The 21,160-nt window shown below is 48.9% G+C and overlaps 1 protein-coding gene across 1 annotated transcript in view; it reads left to right on the plus strand.

Annotated features, from left to right (window-relative positions):
• LOC144717865 (protein sidekick-2-like) overlaps nt 1–21,160 on the plus strand; it is a 144,872-nt gene that overhangs the window by 84,083 nt on the left and 39,629 nt on the right. The window contains exons 27-31 of the mRNA XM_078593640.1: nt 221–382; nt 4,263–4,388; nt 13,869–14,033; nt 16,298–16,438; nt 17,966–18,107. Coding sequence (XP_078449766.1) covers nt 221–382; nt 4,263–4,388; nt 13,869–14,033; nt 16,298–16,438; nt 17,966–18,107 — 736 coding nt within the window. The remainder of the gene's footprint in view (nt 1–220; nt 383–4,262; nt 4,389–13,868; nt 14,034–16,297; nt 16,439–17,965; nt 18,108–21,160) is intronic.

A 21,160-nucleotide genomic window follows, 5' to 3' on the forward strand; every position in this document is an offset into this window, starting at 1 on the left:
AGTCCACGCTAGTATTATACATAAATAATCAATTAACATAACTTAGCCAAATATCCCACAGAGGCAGGCCCCAAAAACCCTTGAAAAAGACTGCCCCCCCCCTTAAAAAAAGTCTTGAGAATCAAAGATGTTTCGCTGTATAAGCAAACGCCGTCGCAATGACATTATCATTGCGGTGACCTCTCTGTCGATGCCTGCCCGTGCACGGTCCGTGCGGTAGGCGTGAGCAAGATCGTGACGGTGGAGGTCCGGCCGGACGCCCCGCGGTGGCTGCGTGTGCGCGACCTCGTGGAAGGGGTCACCTACCACTTCCGCGTGTGGGCCAAGACCTTCGCCTTCGGGCCCGAGGCGGACGCCAACGTCACCACCGCACCGCTCGAAGGTGCGAGCCCGAGGATTCATTCCTCCACTGAATATTGTCCGGGTCGCAGCTACACTCGAGTAGGTGTGTAGGTGTGTCATCTCAGTCAGTCGAACCCGTGGCACCTGGGTCTGCCCCGTGACGTACTGCCAGCGGGCGTTCGACACTTCACATGGCCTCAACGTGAACGCGGCCTGGCACAAGCACCGTGGTGATGTCACCGCCACTTAGTGGCGAATGGTGGTTGTTGTTGTTGTGTGTGTGTGCACAGTAGTCCCTCGGTTAACGATTTTAATCCGTTCCACGAATAACTGCTGTCAACCGAAATAACTGTTCATCGAATATACGAATTGCATGAGTCTGCAAAGAGAGCTGTTTACACTGCCTCAACAGAAAACATGTAAACAAAGCCTGTCGAGCTCTCAACGCTCATGAAACGGCTTCCCTGATTGGCTGAGGCGTGGCTTAGCCCACTTAACAAGCGCTCCGATTGGCCGAAATTACCGCCGGCGTGCATAACGTAAACATACCGTAATTATAAAAACATTCATGTTGGTCCTACGGGAGGCAAACGTTAACCGAAAAACCGTTAACCCATGTCACCGATAACGGAGGGACTACTGTATGTTGAACTTTTTTCGCATCGTATATAGCCAACCGTGCTAATCGGAGGTTCGTGGGGAAGGCCAACAAGCTGAACACAAAAAGCAGCTCTCAAGAAATTAGTTTCCAATCTAGATTTTAAAGCGCGTATCTCCAGTGGCTTTCTAAATATGGGAAGGAAGAACCTTCCAGACGGCGACAGAAACGCACCTGAAAGCGCGCGATGCTGTGACCATCTTTGCTCGTTGGTTATCCAATAGCCAATTCCATGAAATTTGGCTAACCACGTGGCATACGGCTAGCGGCCAGAGCCGTGAAGATATGCATAGTCGACGTGGTGTGCGGGGCGTGAAGATATTTTCTAGATCTCCGATCTGGATAGGCGTGCCACGGCATGAATCTATAGGCCTAAGTCTATGCGAATCTGCGTGAGTGTATGGGTCTGTATGTGAAACGATGATGGATGTCTAAGGGTATAGCACTCTAGATGAGGTAATGGATATCTGGGTAAGTCAAGGAATTTTTACGTGAGTCTATGGGGATCTAGGGATTCATTCCTCATTGGATATTCTCCGGGTTACTGGTAGATGGGCGTAGGTGATATGTGACGAGTATTTGCCACAGTAAGAGATATACTGGATGTGGTGTAGCCGGGTTCATACATATTCATCCAGGTCACCAATCCGGACAGATCTGCCCCAAATTAAGCAACGCACGATCTCCGGCTACGCGTGGTTTGTGCCGAGGTGGGCCCGGCAAAAATCTCTAGGCCTTTGACCTCAGCTTGACGGGATGCTTTCCGCTGGTGGCCACGGGTTCTGCCAAGGCATAGGGCGACTTGCCACTGCGTTTGTGAAGCTGACACGGGCTACGTGAAGCTGATATAATTGCGTTAATGTTCGCGTAACCCATCTTGGCAGTTGCTCGCGAAACATTTTTTTGTTATTTTTCTCTCGCTGCATTCTAAAAGGCAAGGGGTGTTTTCTTGCACTTTCATCAGCCCCACGAATATCGCATTGATCAAAAGGGCCACTTTTGTATTGAAAGCTGCTGACACAAGGTCTAAATGTGAAGATAATTCCGACCAGCAGTGCAAATTCAAGAGTTGTGAGCGGTTTGACATTAGACAGCTAATGAGGTCTTAACAAAATGCTAGATATTTTTTTAACGATGGATCAGAGCAATCGGTTCTTTTTTGATAAACGTTGATATCGCGAACGAATGTGTTGTTAAATTTCGATTTAAAGCTTTCTCGACAGACCTGTTCTTCACCTGAGGACGGCTGCTTGCGTTGTGGCTGAAACGTCGTGAGAATTATTTTATTATGTTTTATTTTTATTATTTTATTATTTCCATTCTACGTGACTTTACCGAAAGAACCAAGAAGATGAATGTGTTGTTACTCCAATTCCATGAACCGCGTAATTCAGATTTTTTTTTTTACTTGACTTTTTGGCAGGGCATTTCTGTACTTTTTTGCTCAACTTGAGTCGGCAGCAAATGCAAAGCTGGCACCCTGAAATCACAGGGCCGATTTCAGCTTTGTCCGAATTCCCGATTGTCAGAATCCGCACCGTCTTTTGAAATGCATTGTCAATCGTGATAAAATCCATCAAAAAAATGCAGTTGGTGGCAATATCAAATCTTGAGTTTTTATTTAACATTTCATAAGTAACCTTTAATTTTGTCACCGACACAACCTAGACCTTTTACCCGCAAGTATTTCAAGGAAGGTCCTACTCAGATATATTTCTGGAAAAGAGCTGCCCAACTCAGGTGATAACTCAGTTAATTCGGTAGACAATGAAAACGCCACTCTCCTTCCTTTAGCCATCTCGCGTTGACCTTCAAAACAAGCTCTGGGAGAAATCAAGCCTCAATTTTATCCCAATTCTGCTATCAGCATCATCTCCTGAAACAAAAACAAAAGCCCATGCAGATCATTCACAGAGCAGTGTGGCCTTTTGTGTTAGATAACATCCCAAGGAGGCAGATATCACCTCTTCAAATGACCTCTGTTTCACATAGTTGAGGGCAGCACTTTCCCACCCGTTCTGCAAAGAAGATCAAGGTTCGTCACATGACAAAATATAGAAATGTCAATTCTCAGAGCTGAAATTTTGCCACATTAAGCACAGTACCAAGTTGTGTTTAATTTATTTACTAACTTACTTTGATGCGTGTGTGTGCAGTCATTAGGGGTGAGTGGTAGTGTCGCAGTTAGCGCACAGTGCTATGAACCCCGATCACGATCAACACCAGTGATAATTATTTGCACCGGTCCTGGGCCTCCCCTAGGTTGAATCAGCCTCAAATGGGTATCTGTGGTGTGTAAAAACATCGCAACAAGCAAGACAAAGGCACACTCGGGTGTGGTGTTGGCCATCCACCACCCTTCCATATCGCGCTGGCCTTCATAGGTGCTTGCTAACAGCACTTGCCCCAACAGTCTGTTAGGGCTATACAGTCGATCTTTATATTTGTCTTTGCAGTCATTAGTAGCCCGGGCTGAAAGTATCAGCATGCTACACTTGGAAACCTGGTTTAATCATGAGGGTGACTTTGAAACTCAGATTCGATTTTCTAGGATCTCAGCGGTGGCAGCTCAACACTCTGACCTCAGAGCCACCCGGCCACCCCTCTCAATGCCTTTTTGATTGCTAGTTCGCACTGCACTTGAATGTACTCTGTCGGGTTATGCATTGGCCTTAACTTTCACACACTTATACGCCATAGACTCACTCCAAATTAAAATCTGAACTTCACCACGGTCGGCCGCCTTCGTTCGATCCCAGCTTCTCAGCGGTGATGTAACCTGCTATTTTGCGCTGCATCATTTGCACAAAATGCATCTCACAGTGGTGCGCAATTTACAACGCGGGCGGTTTTTTCGAACGGGGGCATCAGGAACATCAGACAAGCCAAAAGGAAGGCAGAACCGGCGCTACCAACAATTGGCTAAGCTCTGTGGTCTGCCAATAGGGGTGGGGTGGGGCGATACTCACCATGTGCAATTCCACTTGATCAATTTGTGGGCAATTTCGAATATGTGGCACATTCGGACCATAACGCTCGCACACAGCGAATGACCCGACTGTTGCAAAACACGTCACAGAATCACTTCGAAGTGCAGACGGCGCGTAGTAGTGCCTTGTGGTTAATAACACCCGCGGTAATAACCAGGGCGGCCCGCTGGACTCGAACCCTGAACCTCAGCAACAAGGGGCAACTGTACTCTGACCTCTGGGTTTGCCCGGCCACCTCGAGGAATGTGTCATTATTGTTTGTGTGTGTGTAGGTTCTCCGGGCCCACCCGGGGCCCCCCAGGTGACCCGCTATGGCACGGACATCACTCTGCACTGGACCGAGGGCGACCCCGGCAGATCTGCCGTCACGAGCTACATCATCGAGGCCCGGCCATCGGGTATGCGTGTCACGTTCACATATACACACACGGGCATATGTGTGTCTCTAATCGTGTGTGTGTGTATATATAGTGGGGAGCGGAAATGTAGCGGATAATGCGCTGCGCTACGAACCTGGCGACCCGGGTTCGATTCCCACTCATGGCCAACACCAGTGACGGTTATCTGAACCTGTCCTGGGCCTCCCCTAGGTCGACTCAGCCTCAAATGAGTACCTGGTGCGGTGGGTAAACATCGCCAGTAGGGAGACAAAGGCAGCCGGGCGTGGTGCTGGACATCCAGCCCCTCGTGTGCCACCCCAACCTTCATAGGTGCACGCTCACAGCACTTGCCCAAACAGTCTGTTAAAAAGCTACAAGGGGGATCTTTGTCTTTTATTTGCATGCAAAGGGCAAATTATTTGGTGATGCTTCATTGGCAGTGGTGCACAGTAAACAAAACACTCAACACATTGGTCAATAACACTGCCTTCAAAGGAAATATACATTAGGTGGCGTTTTTGGCAATAGCCCTTCTTCATAGCAAATGAATACAGAGGCCAGAAGAAGGCCCATCGCCTAAAACGTCACCAATTATATATGTTTTGCTTGGAGGTACTGTGGTGCCATTGACTAACACGCTCAGTGTTTTTCGTTCCACTGAATGCACATTTCTACCCTACCTACGACAGCCACCAGGTTAACACACACAACAACAACCGCCATTCGCCACTCAGTGGCGGTGACGTCACCATGGTGCTTGTGCCAGGCCATGTGCACGTTAAGGCCACGTGAAGTGTCGAACGCCGGCTGGCAGGAGGTCACGGGACAGACCCAGGTTCCATGGATTGACTGACTCAGATGACTGGCCGATGCACCACCTGTGCCCCCTACTGTGCCACACACACATGCACGTGAGATGTATCGAGGACACATCCCGTCCAATGTGCTTCAGCATCCATCGTTCCGCCTTTACGCGAAGAAGGGGGCCGTGCCGGCCACGTAGCGCTGGCTCCCTCCTGGCTTCAAACGCGCAGTCCTCATCCATTGGCTGGGCAAGGATGACCCCATCGGTGGATGAGAACTGCCTCCTAGTGGCCAGCGTTGCCCATGACCTCTTAACTGCCACAAATCCTCGCTGCTCGCCGCCAGGTGTTCCCAGAGCTAGGCTTTCGTCAAGAGCGGCAGCTTACTTTGCCCCCAAAACGTGGATGCGGATGAGATCCCTACGGCCTACAAAAGCGATCAGTCCGGAGAGCGGCGTAAGGCCTAATGTAATCTTGTGCAAGCCTTGGGAGGGAGGGGTGAGGAGCGAGCGGGCGGGGGAGGTTAAACACGTACACTCTTGGCCAGGCTAAGCCAGAGAGCATCCGGCTGACGGATGATGCAGTGAACTTGCCCCGTGGTCGATGGCTCAAGGGCAGTGGTGGAGGGAGTCTGCCGCAGCAGTCAGAGAGAGACGCGGGAGAGGGGAGAAGCCACTGGGCACCCAAACGGCCAAGTTGCAGAGAAATGTATTAAATAGATGCGTGGTGCCGATCTATCGAGCTGTACCAAGCCAGGCCGGGCATGTGGAATTTTACAAATGCTGGCCTTTGTTGTATGTGTTACTGAGTGTGTCTGTGGCGTGTGTGTGTGTGCGTGTCGTTTGGGGAGTGGCCCTGCACGCTGTGGGTTTGATCACTAACCACGGCTAACATCAGTGGCGAGTGATGTCTGAACCAATTCAGAGCCTCCTGTAGGTCGACTCAGCCTTAAAAGAGTACTTCGTTTGGTGTACGTATCAATACTGGGGAGACAAAGGCGGTCAGACGTGGGTGTTGGCCACACCTCCTGCTCATATTCCGTGCCAGCCTTAATAGGTGTTCGCTAACAACACTTGCTCCAACAGTCTCTTAAGGCTATACAGGGGATCGTCGCCTTTGTTGTTTTGTTCTAGCCAGCATAAGTATATGACGCACACTACACCTCAACACAACTGCACCTTCGAGTGACTAAAGTTTGCGTGCTGCGTGTGCAAATTATGTACGCGCGTACAATAAAATCACCGACGAATAAGAAAAGGCTGCTACATTAAGAACACATTTGCGTGTGTCTGTGCGTAATGAAGACGCGGGTGTAGGCGTGCAGCCAGGTACCCCGAGTTTGTGAACGCTGACGAGCAGAAAAGCGACCGCAGCAGAGCAGGAAATCATCGCGTCGCGTTTGCACGTCCAAGGCAGGACCCGCGTGATTAATTATCTCCCCGTGCCATGTTTCCCCTTGCCGCAGCTCTGTGGCATTTCCCTCCTCACTTTTTAATTTGCTTACGTACTCTGCCATGGAGTATGTATGCACGATGAACATATTTCGTGCCGTACGTAGCCTAAAGTGCTAGTAGGAGGTGCGAAGGAAGGACAACAAACTAAACACAAAATGCAATACTAGAGAAATTCGTTTTCAATCTAAATTTAAAAGTGCATAGCTCCGTTGGTTTCCTAATATCAGAAGGAAGAGCGTGATAGACGGCTGCAGACGTGCACCTGAAAGCGTGCGATGGGGCGACCGTCTTAGTTCGATAGCCCAGCCAAAAGTCGCTGCTGCGAGGATGACCAGAGTTCGCGTGGCGATGGATTATGTTCCTTGACGAGATCATCAAGGTATTGTGGTCAATTTGTGGCAATCACCTTGTGTGCCTAATTAGTGCGATGCAATTCGAGCTGAGTGAGTTTGGCTTGGGGCAAGACGACGTCGCTCAGAAGGGGCCGATGGCTTCGGTGGGCAAGATAAGTGACGGAATGGCTGCCAAAGAACAGAGCGCGCGAGGGGGGTAATGTCCGCCGAGGAGACGGAGCGAGAATGGAATCGGCTCCTGGTGCGCACGTGGGCGAATGTGGACTGTCGCATCGCAGAACCGTGGGTGGGGTTGGCGACCATTTGGGTTAGGTCTTCATCTGGCAGTGGACCCATTATGGTTGATGATGATGTTGACGGCCTCCGTAAAAGGCATCCGTTAAGTGCATTCAAACAAACCAATGACGGTGTTGTAGCTGAACAAATGAAGAAAATTGCGACCAACAGCAACTTGTAAATGCTGCTGCATCTGTAGAAAAATGAGATCAGGAGGTTTATGTGAGGGGGGGGGGGAGGGGGTTCGTTGTGATGTATGCGAATGTGTGGGACACATTGTTTAGTTTTTATGATGCAACGCTGCTGTTTATTCACAATGCGAATAGCAAGAGACAGGGCGGCATTCTGACTCAATGGAAAAATTGTTTAAATCTGCAACCTCTGTGTGACCGGCGGCGGTGCATTGCTGAAATTCATGTCATTCTGACTGTTAATTATAGATTGTTACTGGACAACAACGTTCAGTTGTGAGCTGAGCTGAGAGACAAGAGGAAGCTGATTGTGCTACCAAACTCCCTCCCCTCCACTCCTCCCTTCGCCCAACTCCCTCGCTGCTATGCAAACCATCGCAGTGCTTGCACAGAGCAACAGCAGCAGCTCCCTATTCGGGCAGAACGATTAATCGATTTAAAATCGAAATCGCAATTTGAAACAATGCGATTATGAAATTGCAAAGGCTGCGATTTTTTTGCGATTTGAAAAGTCCGATTACTTTCTAATTGGAATTGTTTAATTTTGTATTATTCTAACTTTATTTATTTAACTTAACAATTTATCTATGTTTGATTGTTCTATTTCAGTTCAAACATTTTAATAAATACATGTCGGAAGCAATTCATATCTTTTAAGTTCTCATCTTTGCATTATAATATATAGAGCAGTTCATATTTTGATGGTATCATGTGGTAATGCTCCAATCACATGTTTTAAATCTATTACACAGTGAATATTGAACTGAAGATTGATTTTAAAAAATGTAATCTCAAATCAAATCGCAATATCTGTCAGAAAAATCGCAATCAGATATTTTCCCCAAATCGTTCGGCCCTACTCGCTACCCAGAGTCCCTTTCATGCGCAGACACTGGGCCCGGGCCGCCGCTACCCACCCCCAAACATTTCCGCATGCACTTCACGTCCGGCGAGCACGGGGGGAGCAGCGGCGCGCAGGTTCATCAGCCGCCGACGCCGAGCGTCCTGGATGGCCCAGACACGCGGATGACCCAGACACGTGTCTGAGCCGGGTGCAACATTGTTTTGATGCGGCTCGGAGATGGCCACGTGAAAGATTTGTTAGACTTGGCGTAGAGAACGGCCACGTAATTTTGTTGGCGCAACAAAAAAAATCACGCACCGCTTTTGAGCCCGCGTTTATCGACCTTCCACGAGGTGACGCAAATGCTGCTGATGATTGGAGCCGTTAAATAACCCCAGTAGTGCAGGAGCAGCGGAAGAGAGTAGTAGCGTTGATTTAATGTACTTATAGTGCAGTAAAACTCCCCTTATCCGTGATGATGCAGGGGGGTAGACTTCATGGATAATGTCTGTAATGTAACTCATATCTACCAGGAACCAGTGTGGCCGTGCCCTTACATCGTGATCTGTGGGCTCAAGCGACCTCACTCACTCTCACAGAGGTCTGAGCTAAAGCGACCTCATTCATTCTCACAGAGATGTGTGAGCTACAGAGACCTCCACTCACTCTCATAGAGACCTGTGAGCCAAAGCGACTTTTACTCACTCTCATAGAGATATGTGAGTCAAAGCGACCTCATTCACTCTCATAGACATCTGTGAGCTTAAGCGACCTCATTCACTCTCATAGACATCTGTGAGCTAAAGTGACCTCATTCACTCTCATAGACATCTGTGAGCTAAAGTGACCTCATTCACTCTCATAGACATCTGTGAGCTAAAGCGACCTCATTCACTCTCATAGACATCTGTGGGCCAAAGCGACCTCATTCACTCTCATAGACATCTGTGGGCCAAAGCGACCTCATTCACTCTCATAGACATCTGTGGGCCAAAGCGACCTCATTCACTCTCATATACAACTGTGGGCCAAAGTGACCTCATTCACTCTCATAGACATCTGTGGGCCAAAGTGACCTCATTCACTCTCATAGACATCTGTGAGCTAAAGTGACCTCATTCACTCTCATAGACATCTGTGGGCTAAAGCGACCTCATTCACTCTCATAGAGATATGTGGGCTAAAGCGACCTCATTCACTCTCATAGACATCTGTGAGCTAAAGCGACCTCATTCACTCTCATAGACATCTGTGGGCCAAAGCGACCTCATTCACTCTCATAGACATCTGTGGGCCAAAGCGACCTCATTCACTCTCATAGACATCTGTGGGCCAAAGCGACCTCATTCACTCTCATAGACAACTGTGGGCCAAAGTGACCTCATTCACTCTCATAGACATCTGTGGGCCAAAGTGACCTCATTCACTCTCATAGACATCTGTGAGCTAAAGTGACCTCATTCACTCTCATAGACATCTGTGGGCTAAAGCGACCTCATTCACTCTCATAGAGATATGTGGGCTAAAGCGACCTCATTCACTCTCATAGACATCTGTGAGCTAAAGTGACCTCATTCACTCTCATAGACATCTGTGAGCTAAAGTGACCTCATTCACTCTCATAGACATCTGTGAGCTTAAGCGACCTCATTCACTCTCATAGACATCTGTGAGCTAAAGCGACCTCATTCACTCTCATAGACATCTGTGAGCTAAAGCGACCTCATTCACTCTCATAGACATCTGTGGGCTAAAGCGACCTCATTCACTCTCATAGAGATCTGTGAGCCAAAGCGACCTCATTCACTCTCATAGACATCTGTGAGCTTAAGCGACCTCATTCACTCTCATAGACATCTGTGGGCTAGTGACCTCATTCACTCTCATAGACATCTGTGAGCTAAAGTGACCTCATTCACTCTCATAGACATCTGTGAGCTTAAGCGACCTCATTCACTCTCATAGACATCTGTGAGCTAAGCAATAACAACTGAGAACTGCCTACGTGTTAAACCGTCCACGGTTGGACACCCCCAACTTCTACTGTTTGGCTACACCTCTGTCGAGGACCAAGGACCCCTCCAGTGGGAGATTTAAATCGTTTCGTAATTTTGGGCATAAAAGAGGAGAGATTCAACATCTCTCTTACACGCCAGCACTTGGGATCGAATTCTGCCAGCCATTGTCCGTTGGGCTCTCTCTCTCGTCAGAGACGTGGGGCGGTGGGAACTACTCCCCTCATCATTAGAGGAAACCCTTCCCTACCACCCCGACTTGCTCCCCCCCCCCCACACTCCTCCCCCGAGTGCTCTGTAGGAGTCCTTATAAAGGCATGCGAGCGAGGGAGTGAGCAAGGGAGCGAGCGAGCGGCACTCATTGTGTGCAGACCGTTACGCATCGGCTCGGGATTATTTAGTGCTGGAACCTCCCCCGAAATCCACCCCCGCCCTGCGTCGATCGCGGCGCCCCTGTCATCACGGAAAGTTTAATGCCCAGCGGTTTCTCGGTTCTCTGAGGTCCGGATATGTGGGAGCACTTTAAGCTGCGCGTGGGGCCAGGGCCGCTGGATGCCGATCGCGAAGATAAATAAATGCTGTGCGAAATTACTGGGGAAAGAGAGGGGCAAAATGGAACGCCACGTATGAACTATGGCCTGGTCTTCCGATGTGTCTTCGGGCTGTACCACGTGTTGATCGGTAAGGTTGTCCGACGTTTCGCTTCGTGCGCTGGGGGGGAGGACGACTTTTTTTTGCGGGAACTGATGAAGAACGAGTTCTCAAAAATAAAACTCCCGGTACGTGGAGCGAAACGGCAGACATAATGCCGAACGAGACGCGGTACAACCCGAGAGCCAATTGGATAGCATTTAATGACCTGAACCCAGTTGCCAAAGAAGCTCCCCCGTACGCAGAGTGAAAACATCGGTACATCGTGTCGGCCCAAGTTTCTTTTGTCTTTTCCTTGCACCTCGGATCAGCACGGCTGTCTACGTACTGTGCGAAATAAGTGAAACGCACATACATACATACATCCGTACGTATGGAGAGTTACTCGGCGCAACCGGGACAAATCCTACCCAGTGGAATTTTTGGCTCGCTGTGCCAGGCTTTGACCGTGCCCCAAACGTCCCCGGCCATCGGCAGACCCACGCACAGTCGATATGAGGCGCGCGCCCTTGGCCCCTAAATCCATCACCGTGCCCTCGGGTTGATGATGGAAGAAAAAAAACCCAAGCTGTGGGTCGCTGCTTGAGAGCGAGAAAAAATAAACGAGTGACGAAAAAAAGAAAACAAATAAAACGGCAAAAAACAACGCGAGAAAACATTTCAAAAAAAAATTTAAACCCGAGCAACAGGAAACATTAACGAGGCATTCTTTCTGCACTTGGGGATATTTTTAGCCAGTGTCGCCTAAACCGGGCCGCATATTTTTTTGCGCGGCACCCGTTAATCACTCCGTAAACATTTCTTTCGCGATGAGGTATTTAATATGCTCGTGGAGGCTGCGAGAAATTGGCCCGTAATAATGTCGTGATGTGGAGAGCCGCGTTCTCAATTGCTTTTAGATGGCTTCCCTAACCGTCGCGCGTGCATTCCTGATTAAATTGTAATTAGCCGCCCGTAATCGTGCGCGTATCTGAAAATGAGTCGTTATCGCATTTTTGGCGACGCAAGGTCAACCTCCCAATCCAACCCCCACCCCCCCCCCCCGTGTCGTCCGTGTGACACCTCTGGAAGCTTCGCCACTGCGCAGATGGTGCCGCGTGAGGCACCTTCAGCCTCCTGCTTTCCGATGTCGCTGACCAGCGGCTGAATTAATCGCTTTACCGATCCGCGTTTTTACATGCAGCGCCCCTTGCAATTAAATTTGTCCTCCGAAAGTGCCGCGAGAAATATATATATTTTTTTTACGACATATATATATATGCACATATATAACAATGGGAAATCGTGAACAAAAGATAATTGCTTCTCGTTCAAAATGCAAATGATGAGTAAAAAAAAAGTCTCCAGTCAAAGTGATGTCATGCTCAATGTGCACTGAGGCATTGGTGCTCATCTTCTGCCTATAGCCCTGAGCCAGTGGTGGCAACTTCCTTGGATATGTATTCATCCCGGAGGGATGATGGGCCGGGTCAACCCCCAACCAATGTTTTGTCTCGCGACCTTGCGATTGCAAGCCACTCATTTGAAACCACCAGGTCAGGTAAACAGGTATATTCTTGCTTTGACTACAACAATCTTAAAACACAGGAACAGCAACATTTGAAAGCACTATATACCTATGATTCCAGAATTGTTTTTTGCCTTGAACAGAGCCCCATTATTTTTGGAGTGCCATTGCCAATAACATCTGGTAACTCGGGCGCATTTCTTTAAAATAGCTGACTGCTGATGAGACGAAAAATGTTGAAACCAGTCCAGAGTTGGCTTGCATGAACAACTTCTGCCGGTCAGCGTACTGCGCTGCGATTCCAGCGACCCGAGTTCAATTCCTTGCTCAAAGCAAATAATAGTGGCGAATATTTGAACCAATTCTTGGGCATCCGCAAGATCGATGCAGGCTCAAACGAGTAGCCAGTGTGGTGTGTAGTAAACATCAGAACTGGAGGAGACAAAGGTAGCCGAGCGTGGTGCTTATCATACATTCCGTGCAGCCTTTCATGGGTGCTCGCTAACAGCACTTAGCTCAGCATTCTGTACAGTTATTTTTAGGTATCTTGTGTGAACATCACCATCTTCATACTCGTGTTAATTAATTTTCTTGTTGTGTCCAAGTACAAAAAGTAATGCGAGGATGCTGTTCTAAAACTTGAAATAAGTTTACATTAGTCAGGTCAAAATCTTGACCTTCCCCCCACCATAGGAATGTGGAATTTCCAACCCGGGCCAATGGAGATGAGCACTGGTCCATTGTTTGCTTTAAATCACCAGAGACTGTGACTTTTGTGTGTGGGTGCGTGTGGCTTGCCTCGGTTTCAGTTTACGGCCAAGAGTTAGATTCCACCTCTGGCCTTCGTGCGTTTGGGCTGATCTTTTACGCGAGCTGTCGGTTTTAGTTCTCAGCGTGGTTGGGTTGCCCGTGGGAATTGGGTAAAGTTATACATTCCCTACCCCCCACTTCAGGCGTGCTATACTCCCCACTTGAAAAATATTTTGTGCAATGACACTCAACGCTCACAAGCCCGTATTCACTTAATTGCACCACTGGCAAAGCGGCAGGGGGATAGAGAGAGCAATATTAATCAAGTTAAGAATTGTAAAAAAAAATTCAAAAGGGTGGAAATTATTTTGATTTAAAATATGGGGGCACTCATTATCGAAGTGTAAAAAAAAAAAATCTAATTCAGATATGCGGCAAATTGATTCGTGCCTCGACGCGAAATTCCTTACAACACAGGTTCCTAAATATGCTGTGAAATATTACGCGCCGTTTAATCAAAGTTTAACAGCGCAGTTGGGGGAAAAAAAGTCATAAAAAACATCATTACTAAATTTCGCCCACTTTTTTTTTTCACTTTCAAACAAAAGTTTGGCCTACCATGCCACGGGCATGTTTGATGCGTCTCGCTCGCAGATGAAGGCCTCTGGGACATCATCGCAAAGGACATCCCCAGCGATGCCTACTCGCAGTCCGTAAGCGCCACGCTGCTGCGTCACGGCATCAGCTACAACTTCCGCGTGTCAGCCCTCAACCGCTTCGGGTGCGGCCTGCCGAGCGAGCCATCCCAACCCATCTCCGGTGAGCTGGCCCCGCACCCCCATGTCATTCCCGGAGGTCCGGGGTAGAAATGCCGTGTCGGGCTGCCCCCCTCATTCCTCCGTTCACTTTGTTACAAGTCTGCGTCGAACAACAGCACGTGATCTTTAACGTCCACTGCGAAGAAGTCGGCGCATGCGTTAAGGTTCGTACTCCCGCAGTACGTACCGGTTGCGGCCGTTGCACTAAAACCAGGAACCTTTGCAATGGGCAGCCATGGTCACCGCCCAATTGTGCATGTGGCGAAATGTCATAGGGCAAGAAGATAAAGAAGAAGAATATCTCACAATACCAGAAGAGAAAAGAACTGCATGTGAATGTATTGCCTTGAGTGGTTGTCGACACTTTTAATGTCCCAGGAATACTTACACATTTCGCAGGACAGCAGCTGCCTCAAAACCAGGACATGTGGCAACCCTAGCCGGAGACCGGGAGCAGAAACGGTGGCGGCTGGCGGCCTCAGAGGAGAGAGCGCCACAAATTAATCCTCTGATTAATCCTGCCAGGTTGCTGTTCCAGTGTGCCAGCACCCAGGTGGCAGGTGGCCCGAAATTGGGCAGCGAAAAAAATTCCTCCTGGCGAACGGTTGTTTAGTAACTGCAGCTACATACTATTAACATTCCTTTCCTTTGTTAATGCTACTCCCTGCATCCTCCCTTGGTGCTGCTGATCCTGCATAATGCATGGGCATAATATGACTTTGAAACCCCCCGCCCACCTCCTACGCATTTTCCATGAATATGCTAAATTCCTCTTCATATGCACATTCTTTTTGTTAAGGCGCTCTTCCACCTCCAACCCAGCTTATTTATAAGCTCCTAGCTTGGTAGTGTCTCATTCTTCACCTGAAGACGGCTGCTTGCGTTGTAGCCGAAACGTCATGAGAATTATTTTATTTTATTATGTTTTATTTTTATTATTTTATTACTTCCCTTCTACGTGACTTTACCGAAAAAACCAAGAAGATGAATCCCTGCAGTCACGAAAGCTTTAAATCGAAATTGAATACGAAGCTGTCGCGTTTCGAAGTGTGCGGGGGGTTACACCAGGAAGGCATTCTCGAGGTAGCAAGGGCTATCAGCCTGTGTCAGTGAGGGCCACTGGAAGGTGATGTCACAGATCTGAATAACTGACTAACTTACTTTTTTTATTTTTACCAGGTAAGGCCCACTAAAGCTATATAGCACTTTTTCAGTCAAGTACTCAAAGCTGATGTTACTAAATGTGGTGGGAAAAACCTGAGGGCCCAGAGAAAAATCCACGTGACCATGGGGAGAACATGCAAACTCCAAATATACAGCGGACGTCAGGGTCGGAATCGAATCCACGACCTCGTGCATACCAGGCGACGGAGTTAACATCTCGCCACTTGAATAGGACTCTCTATCCACTCATTTCAAATGAATTTTGTTTGACCAGGTGAGAGCTCAAGGGGCAAGGATAAAGTCTCATCTCTAAGAGTTTACTTGCGTCACCAAATTTTAGCACGAAACAAAATCTGAACAAAAACAATACAACTGTTTCACACGAAGACTTGGACATATTTGTGGTGTGAGGAGTGTTCGTTAAACCCGAAGTGTAATCTTTTATTTTTTTCAAAGTATTGAATGATCGCATTGATTACCAACTCTCCCTCACTTTCGACCAGTCGCTCGTATTGCCACATTCGTGGGCGATTACCTAATATCAGTAAATTATAGGAAAAAATAAATGGTCATAACTTTGTCTTGTCGGAGATGGGTGATCATTATCCCAATATTTGAGCCTCGGGGCTGAATATTTCCTGTTATAGAAAGTTTCAGCTGAGGATTGGATTTACTTGATATCCCCCCAAGCATATTCACCGAGGCTCGATGTGCCAGACCCATTAATGAGAACGGGCCATGAAATTGACTTTCAGACGTGCTGACCTCTAAAACACGTAGCCACCTCCACATGTTTGCTTGTCCTGTTCGTATGCTTGAGAACACTTCCTCCCATTGCTCCCCAATGAACCTTCGGGTTTGTACTGCGTGTTATTTCGGCACGTCCGACGGTTTCGCTCCACGCACCTTAAAGCTTCGTTCTTGCGAAGAAAAGGGAAGCTCCCAGCACGCGGAGCGAAACGTCGGTCGTCGTGCCAAACTACTACGGGCGGGACACCACGCGAGACCACGTGGGGAAGTGCAGTGCGACCGCGAGACCCTACGCAGCGGCCGTGGCTTCAACCTCGTTGTGCTGTCGGTCCCGTTGTCGCGTTTTCTCAGCGGTGCACGACGCGGCGTTCTACGACGAGTGGTGGTTCCTGGTGGTGGTGGCGCTCAGCGGCCTCATCCTCATCCTGCTGCTGGTGTTCGTGCTCGTCATCCGGGGTCAGAGCGGCAAGCACGTGCGGCGCACCAGCTCCGGTATCTCGCCCAGCGACACCCCACCCCTCCGCCCACCTCATCGAGCCACGCTCTCGTCGTCATCACGCCGCGCCGTAGTGGCCTTGGCGCGACGCGCCCTCGGGCGGTCGCCACGTCGCAGCGGCGTCGTAACGTCGTCATGTCAAAACGTCGTCGCATGGTCACCGAATCGCATTTCTTCTTCTTCTCATTCTTTCTCATGGCGAGTGTTGAAAAAAAAAAGCAGCGGGGCTACGATTGTGTTGTTAATGTTGTAGGCCATTCTGTGGCATCCGGCCCAATAGAATTGCTTTTTGTGTTTAGATTGTTGTCCTTCCTCCGCACCTCCGATGAGCACGGTTGGCTACGTATGGTGCGAAAGAAGTTAAACATACATACACCCGCCCGGTGGCTGCTGTCCATGTGCCACATGGTGTCTGAGTGGAGACCACTCTAACAGGCGGGCTGTATTGGGCAGTCATCAGTGATATGACTGATGGTTTGCACGTCACAGAAATCTCAGTTTGGCGAGAAATGTCCACAACTTCTTCGTTAATTCGGACACACGGTTGAGAGCGATCTCCACTGTCATCGGGGCAGAGAGAAACCATCGCATTGCCACGTGATAACATCGTCACACCTTCGCATCGTTGCCATCGCGTCATGATATGGTCTGGTTATTTTACCATCGCTGTCACGTGCACGTGCACGTCACATCGTCTCAGCATCGAGTTCGCCAGCCTGTCGCTATGTCACATCGTTAGATCGTCACGTGACATCCTCACATCATCACATCGTTGTAGCACGCCAAGTTGCGATGTTCTACAAAACCACCTTACGTGCACCACAACGGGAAACTGCGTACACCACTTCGACACTGATTTACTGCGTAGGCTTTCACGACCAATATAATGATTAATAATTGTAAGTGTAAATAGAATGCGTTGACAACTTGAGGAAACTGGATGCTCGAATAAATGCAACACGTTTGATGCAAGTGAGCGTTTGTGAATTGGACCGTTTCGGGAGGAGGAGGGTTCACGACACTCGTTTCATTTCCACGACCTGACTCTAAAACAACGAATAATGAATCATACTTTGACACTGTTCGTCATCACATTGTAATTCATTTTGTCATAATAACATATATTTTTTAATCGGGCACCCTTTACTTCGAGCAACCTTAAGAGCTTTTTACACGGGACAAGCCACTTACATCTCATCTCATCAACACATTTGAAAGGGCACCCGCCCGGTAGCTGCTGTCCATGTGCCACACAATGTGACTCAGCACGTGGCCTGCAATCGGTCATTAAGTCTTCCAGAGGGGGGGGGGGGGGCTATGATGGCTACTTGGTCTCGACGAGGGGGACCCCCAGTGGCAGCTGTTCCTTTGTTGCGCAAAGTGACTCAGCACAAGGGCCTGCAGTAGGTGGCTGCGATTTCCGCTGTGTGCGTAATCCCAGTCGAGCAGACGCAGGAACCTTCCACGTGCTACGGCATGACATACCGCACGGCTCGTGCTACTACCGCCACCCCCCCCATCAGCAGGTCTGAGCGCCAAGCCGGGCACGCTGGGCCACGAGGAGATGGTGAGCCTTGACGAACGCTTCGCTGCCAGCCTGGAGCTGAGCGAGCGGCGCCTGCCTGTCAAGAACTCCTTCTGCCGGCGCAACGGCATGCACACGCGGTGAGTGCCTCTCCTCGTGGGTGGTGTCGCCACGTGCCCCGGGGGCTACGACCGCGGTTGCCCCCTCCCCCCCCCCCCGCCCCCCGTGAGATTGTGACACTCGCCCCGCGTGGGAGCGGTTTGCGAGGGATCACGCCGTCACTGCCACCGCGCCAGCCGTTCGCCTGTCAGGAAGGTTTTTTTTCCAGGATATTCTTGGGCAGTCCATAACTGGCGAGTGTCACCGGCATTGTCACCGTGCAGCAACCCAAGTTTCCTCGCAGTCTTGCATTCAAGGTCCGGGAGACACGAGGCCAAGGTCAGGGCTGGGAGTCTTTTTTGGGTCAAGCGTAGGGTCAATGCAACCGTCAAGGCCAAAGTCAAGGTCAGTGTCAAGGTCAGGGTCAAGGTCAAATTCAGGTCAAAGTCAAATCCTCTCGGACGTTGATGGGCTACAGTTAACAAAGCTCACGTTGCAGTCTTAAAACTGCCCAATACTTGGAAACAATCAACAACTAATAAATTACATCTAATCAACCTGATTAAAACTTCATTTTGGGAAAACAATGTTTACGGAGTTTTTTTTTGCAATTAAAATGAGTAGCCAATTTATGTATATTTGAATGGGAATTAAATTTTATGAGAATTTACACTACAGAAGACAGCCCAGGTCTCCCTTGTAAAAGGGGTCCTCAAGAGTTATAAACGGCTCCATATTTCGTTCTTTCATCTCCTGGTTCAATAACGAATACTGCTACCCGCTACCCCCCGCCCCACCACCCCGAAGGCCAGGGCCACTCACGAGAGCTGAGAAAATGTCCTTGAGTCGACCTTGAGGGAGAGGCCTGGTCCCGAGGACTGCTTTCTCACTCCCGCCACGGCGCGGCATGAACACACGGAGGGCGGTCGGGCGGGCGTCGGAGCAACCGTGGTCCCCCCCCCCTCCCCCCCGCAGAGCCCCCTTTTGCTCTGCAACGCGAGCGCCGGGCGTGAGGATTGGGGCCGTCTGTGATTTTCCGCATCGCTTAACGCCGGTGGTAATGCAATTGCAATGCCGCGTGCGCGCGTCTGCGCGTGTAAATCTGGAAGCCTTCTGATAAGCTGGGCTATCGCCGTATAGAAGTTTTGTAGAAGGAGGGGGGTGTGGGGGGGAAGCGTATATACTATCTGCTGCAACCGCGCATTCAAAGAACATCGCATGACATCAGTGGGGAGGCTGGGGATCTCGAGAGAGAGGAGAGCGGGGGGAAAAGGACGAGGCGATGCGACCGCTCTCCGTTGTGCAACGAATCGCAGCGTGGCCGCGCGTATTTGACTTGGCGTAATAATCGGCTAATTTCGCCGCTAAGTTACCCAAGTGAACGTTGTTTGTCGTTCCGTGGGCCAGTGCTTTAGTTGCAACCGCCTGGTTGGAGCTGTCTAATGAGACAAATATAGAGTTATTAGCATTTCATGGATGAGTGCGTTCATTTCTCAAATTCACCGTTTGCTGTGGTAGCATTTTTTGGTAAATTTCATCCAACAAACGTGTAGATTATGGTGGCGTGATTGCACAGTGGTTAGCGCAGCCGTGTTGTCAACCCGGCGAATTGAGCATCATTCCTTGCCATGGATAATTCTATTGGGGGCGCATCTGCCACTTTTTTGCAGAGGTTCACGGTTCGAATATAGCGGCCGCCCTGATGAATACCGCCGGTGTATTAACCGTATTCACTTTGGACGTTGGGGATCTTGTGACATCATTCCCAAGATTAGGCCTAGGCAATTGTGTGCCAGCATCTTGGTCCAAATCGGAAAGTAATGACCCGCAAAGTTACTCAAATGACTACATCGGAATGTACTTTGTAATTATCGCCCTCCTTTTTCTGAAAAAGCTTGGCAGGGCTCTCCTGAAAAAGAGTAATGAGACTCAGTGATGTTTTCATAGGTAAACAAACGTAGTAATGATAATACATTGTGAGTGGCACCTGAACAGGTCCTGGGGCCTCCCATCATTCACCAACCCAGACTGACCATGAGTGACATGGCATAGGGAAACCTTCATAGAGCAGTGGATTTACAAAGGTCTGTTCATTATGCATTATTATTATTTTGCAAAATACTATACCGGTAAATACAAGAGTAACAGACGTACATACGTACGTTGATACATAGATAATACAGGGGTTTTTTTTGGGTTAGATCACGTATATATAAATGTGTCGTTAAATCCGCCACCACCCGACACAGCCAATCAGTAAGGGTTGTCACGTAAACAGAACGTGCCAGCACACCGGTGTGTTGGAGAGCAAATCCACAACATTTACAATCTGAGTACGACTTTTCGCCAGTAATTACAACTAGCATCATCAGGCGGACAGCCAACTCTGGCGGGTTTAACGACACATTTATATTTACGCAATCTAACCCAAAAAAACCTGTATCAATGATGATATTGGTCACGAAAGCCTACATGTTAAACCGTCCGTACATAGAGTACGTGGATTCCATATCATCGTAATCTGTCCCGTATCTTAACATACTTGGACGTAGATGCACGCAGACAAGACACACGCGGAAAAGGCATGCATAAAACAGCAGTGCAGTCATAAAATCTGTGGAGGCCGTTTGACCACGAGGGGCCGATTCTGAACGGCCGTAATTCATTTTGGATTCCTTTCCATCAGTCCATGATTTGCCGCATTCTTTCCATCGAGGGAATTTGAAATTGACTGAACACAGCCCCGCAAAAAACGAATGCCTCTCAAACTGAACTGACGTACACCCAGGGCTTAATTTTCGGCCGGCTCTTGGCCTGGGGGGGTCACCGACCCGGAGAGTAATTCCACACCCAGTACACCACATCCAGTATACATTCTCAGCAGGGCCGGATTCATGCAGGGGCTTTCGCGTCGGCAACCTGTGGCCTTGGCTTTTGAGGGGTCCTCAAAAGAATGTACACGGTTTAGAGTTGTTGAAACACAACACTGCACTGGAGCACTTGTTGGTCATTATAATTATTAAAGCAGTTGCATCGAAATGTGAATTACTGCCAGTTCTATCGCATTTTAGAAACCGGAAATGAAACATTACCC

This window comes from Lampetra planeri, chromosome 1 (genome assembly GCF_965212315.1).
Source record: "Lampetra planeri chromosome 1, kcLamPlan1.2.h2, whole genome shotgun sequence".
NCBI classification, from domain to species: domain Eukaryota; kingdom Metazoa; phylum Chordata; class Hyperoartia; order Petromyzontiformes; family Petromyzontidae; genus Lampetra; species Lampetra planeri.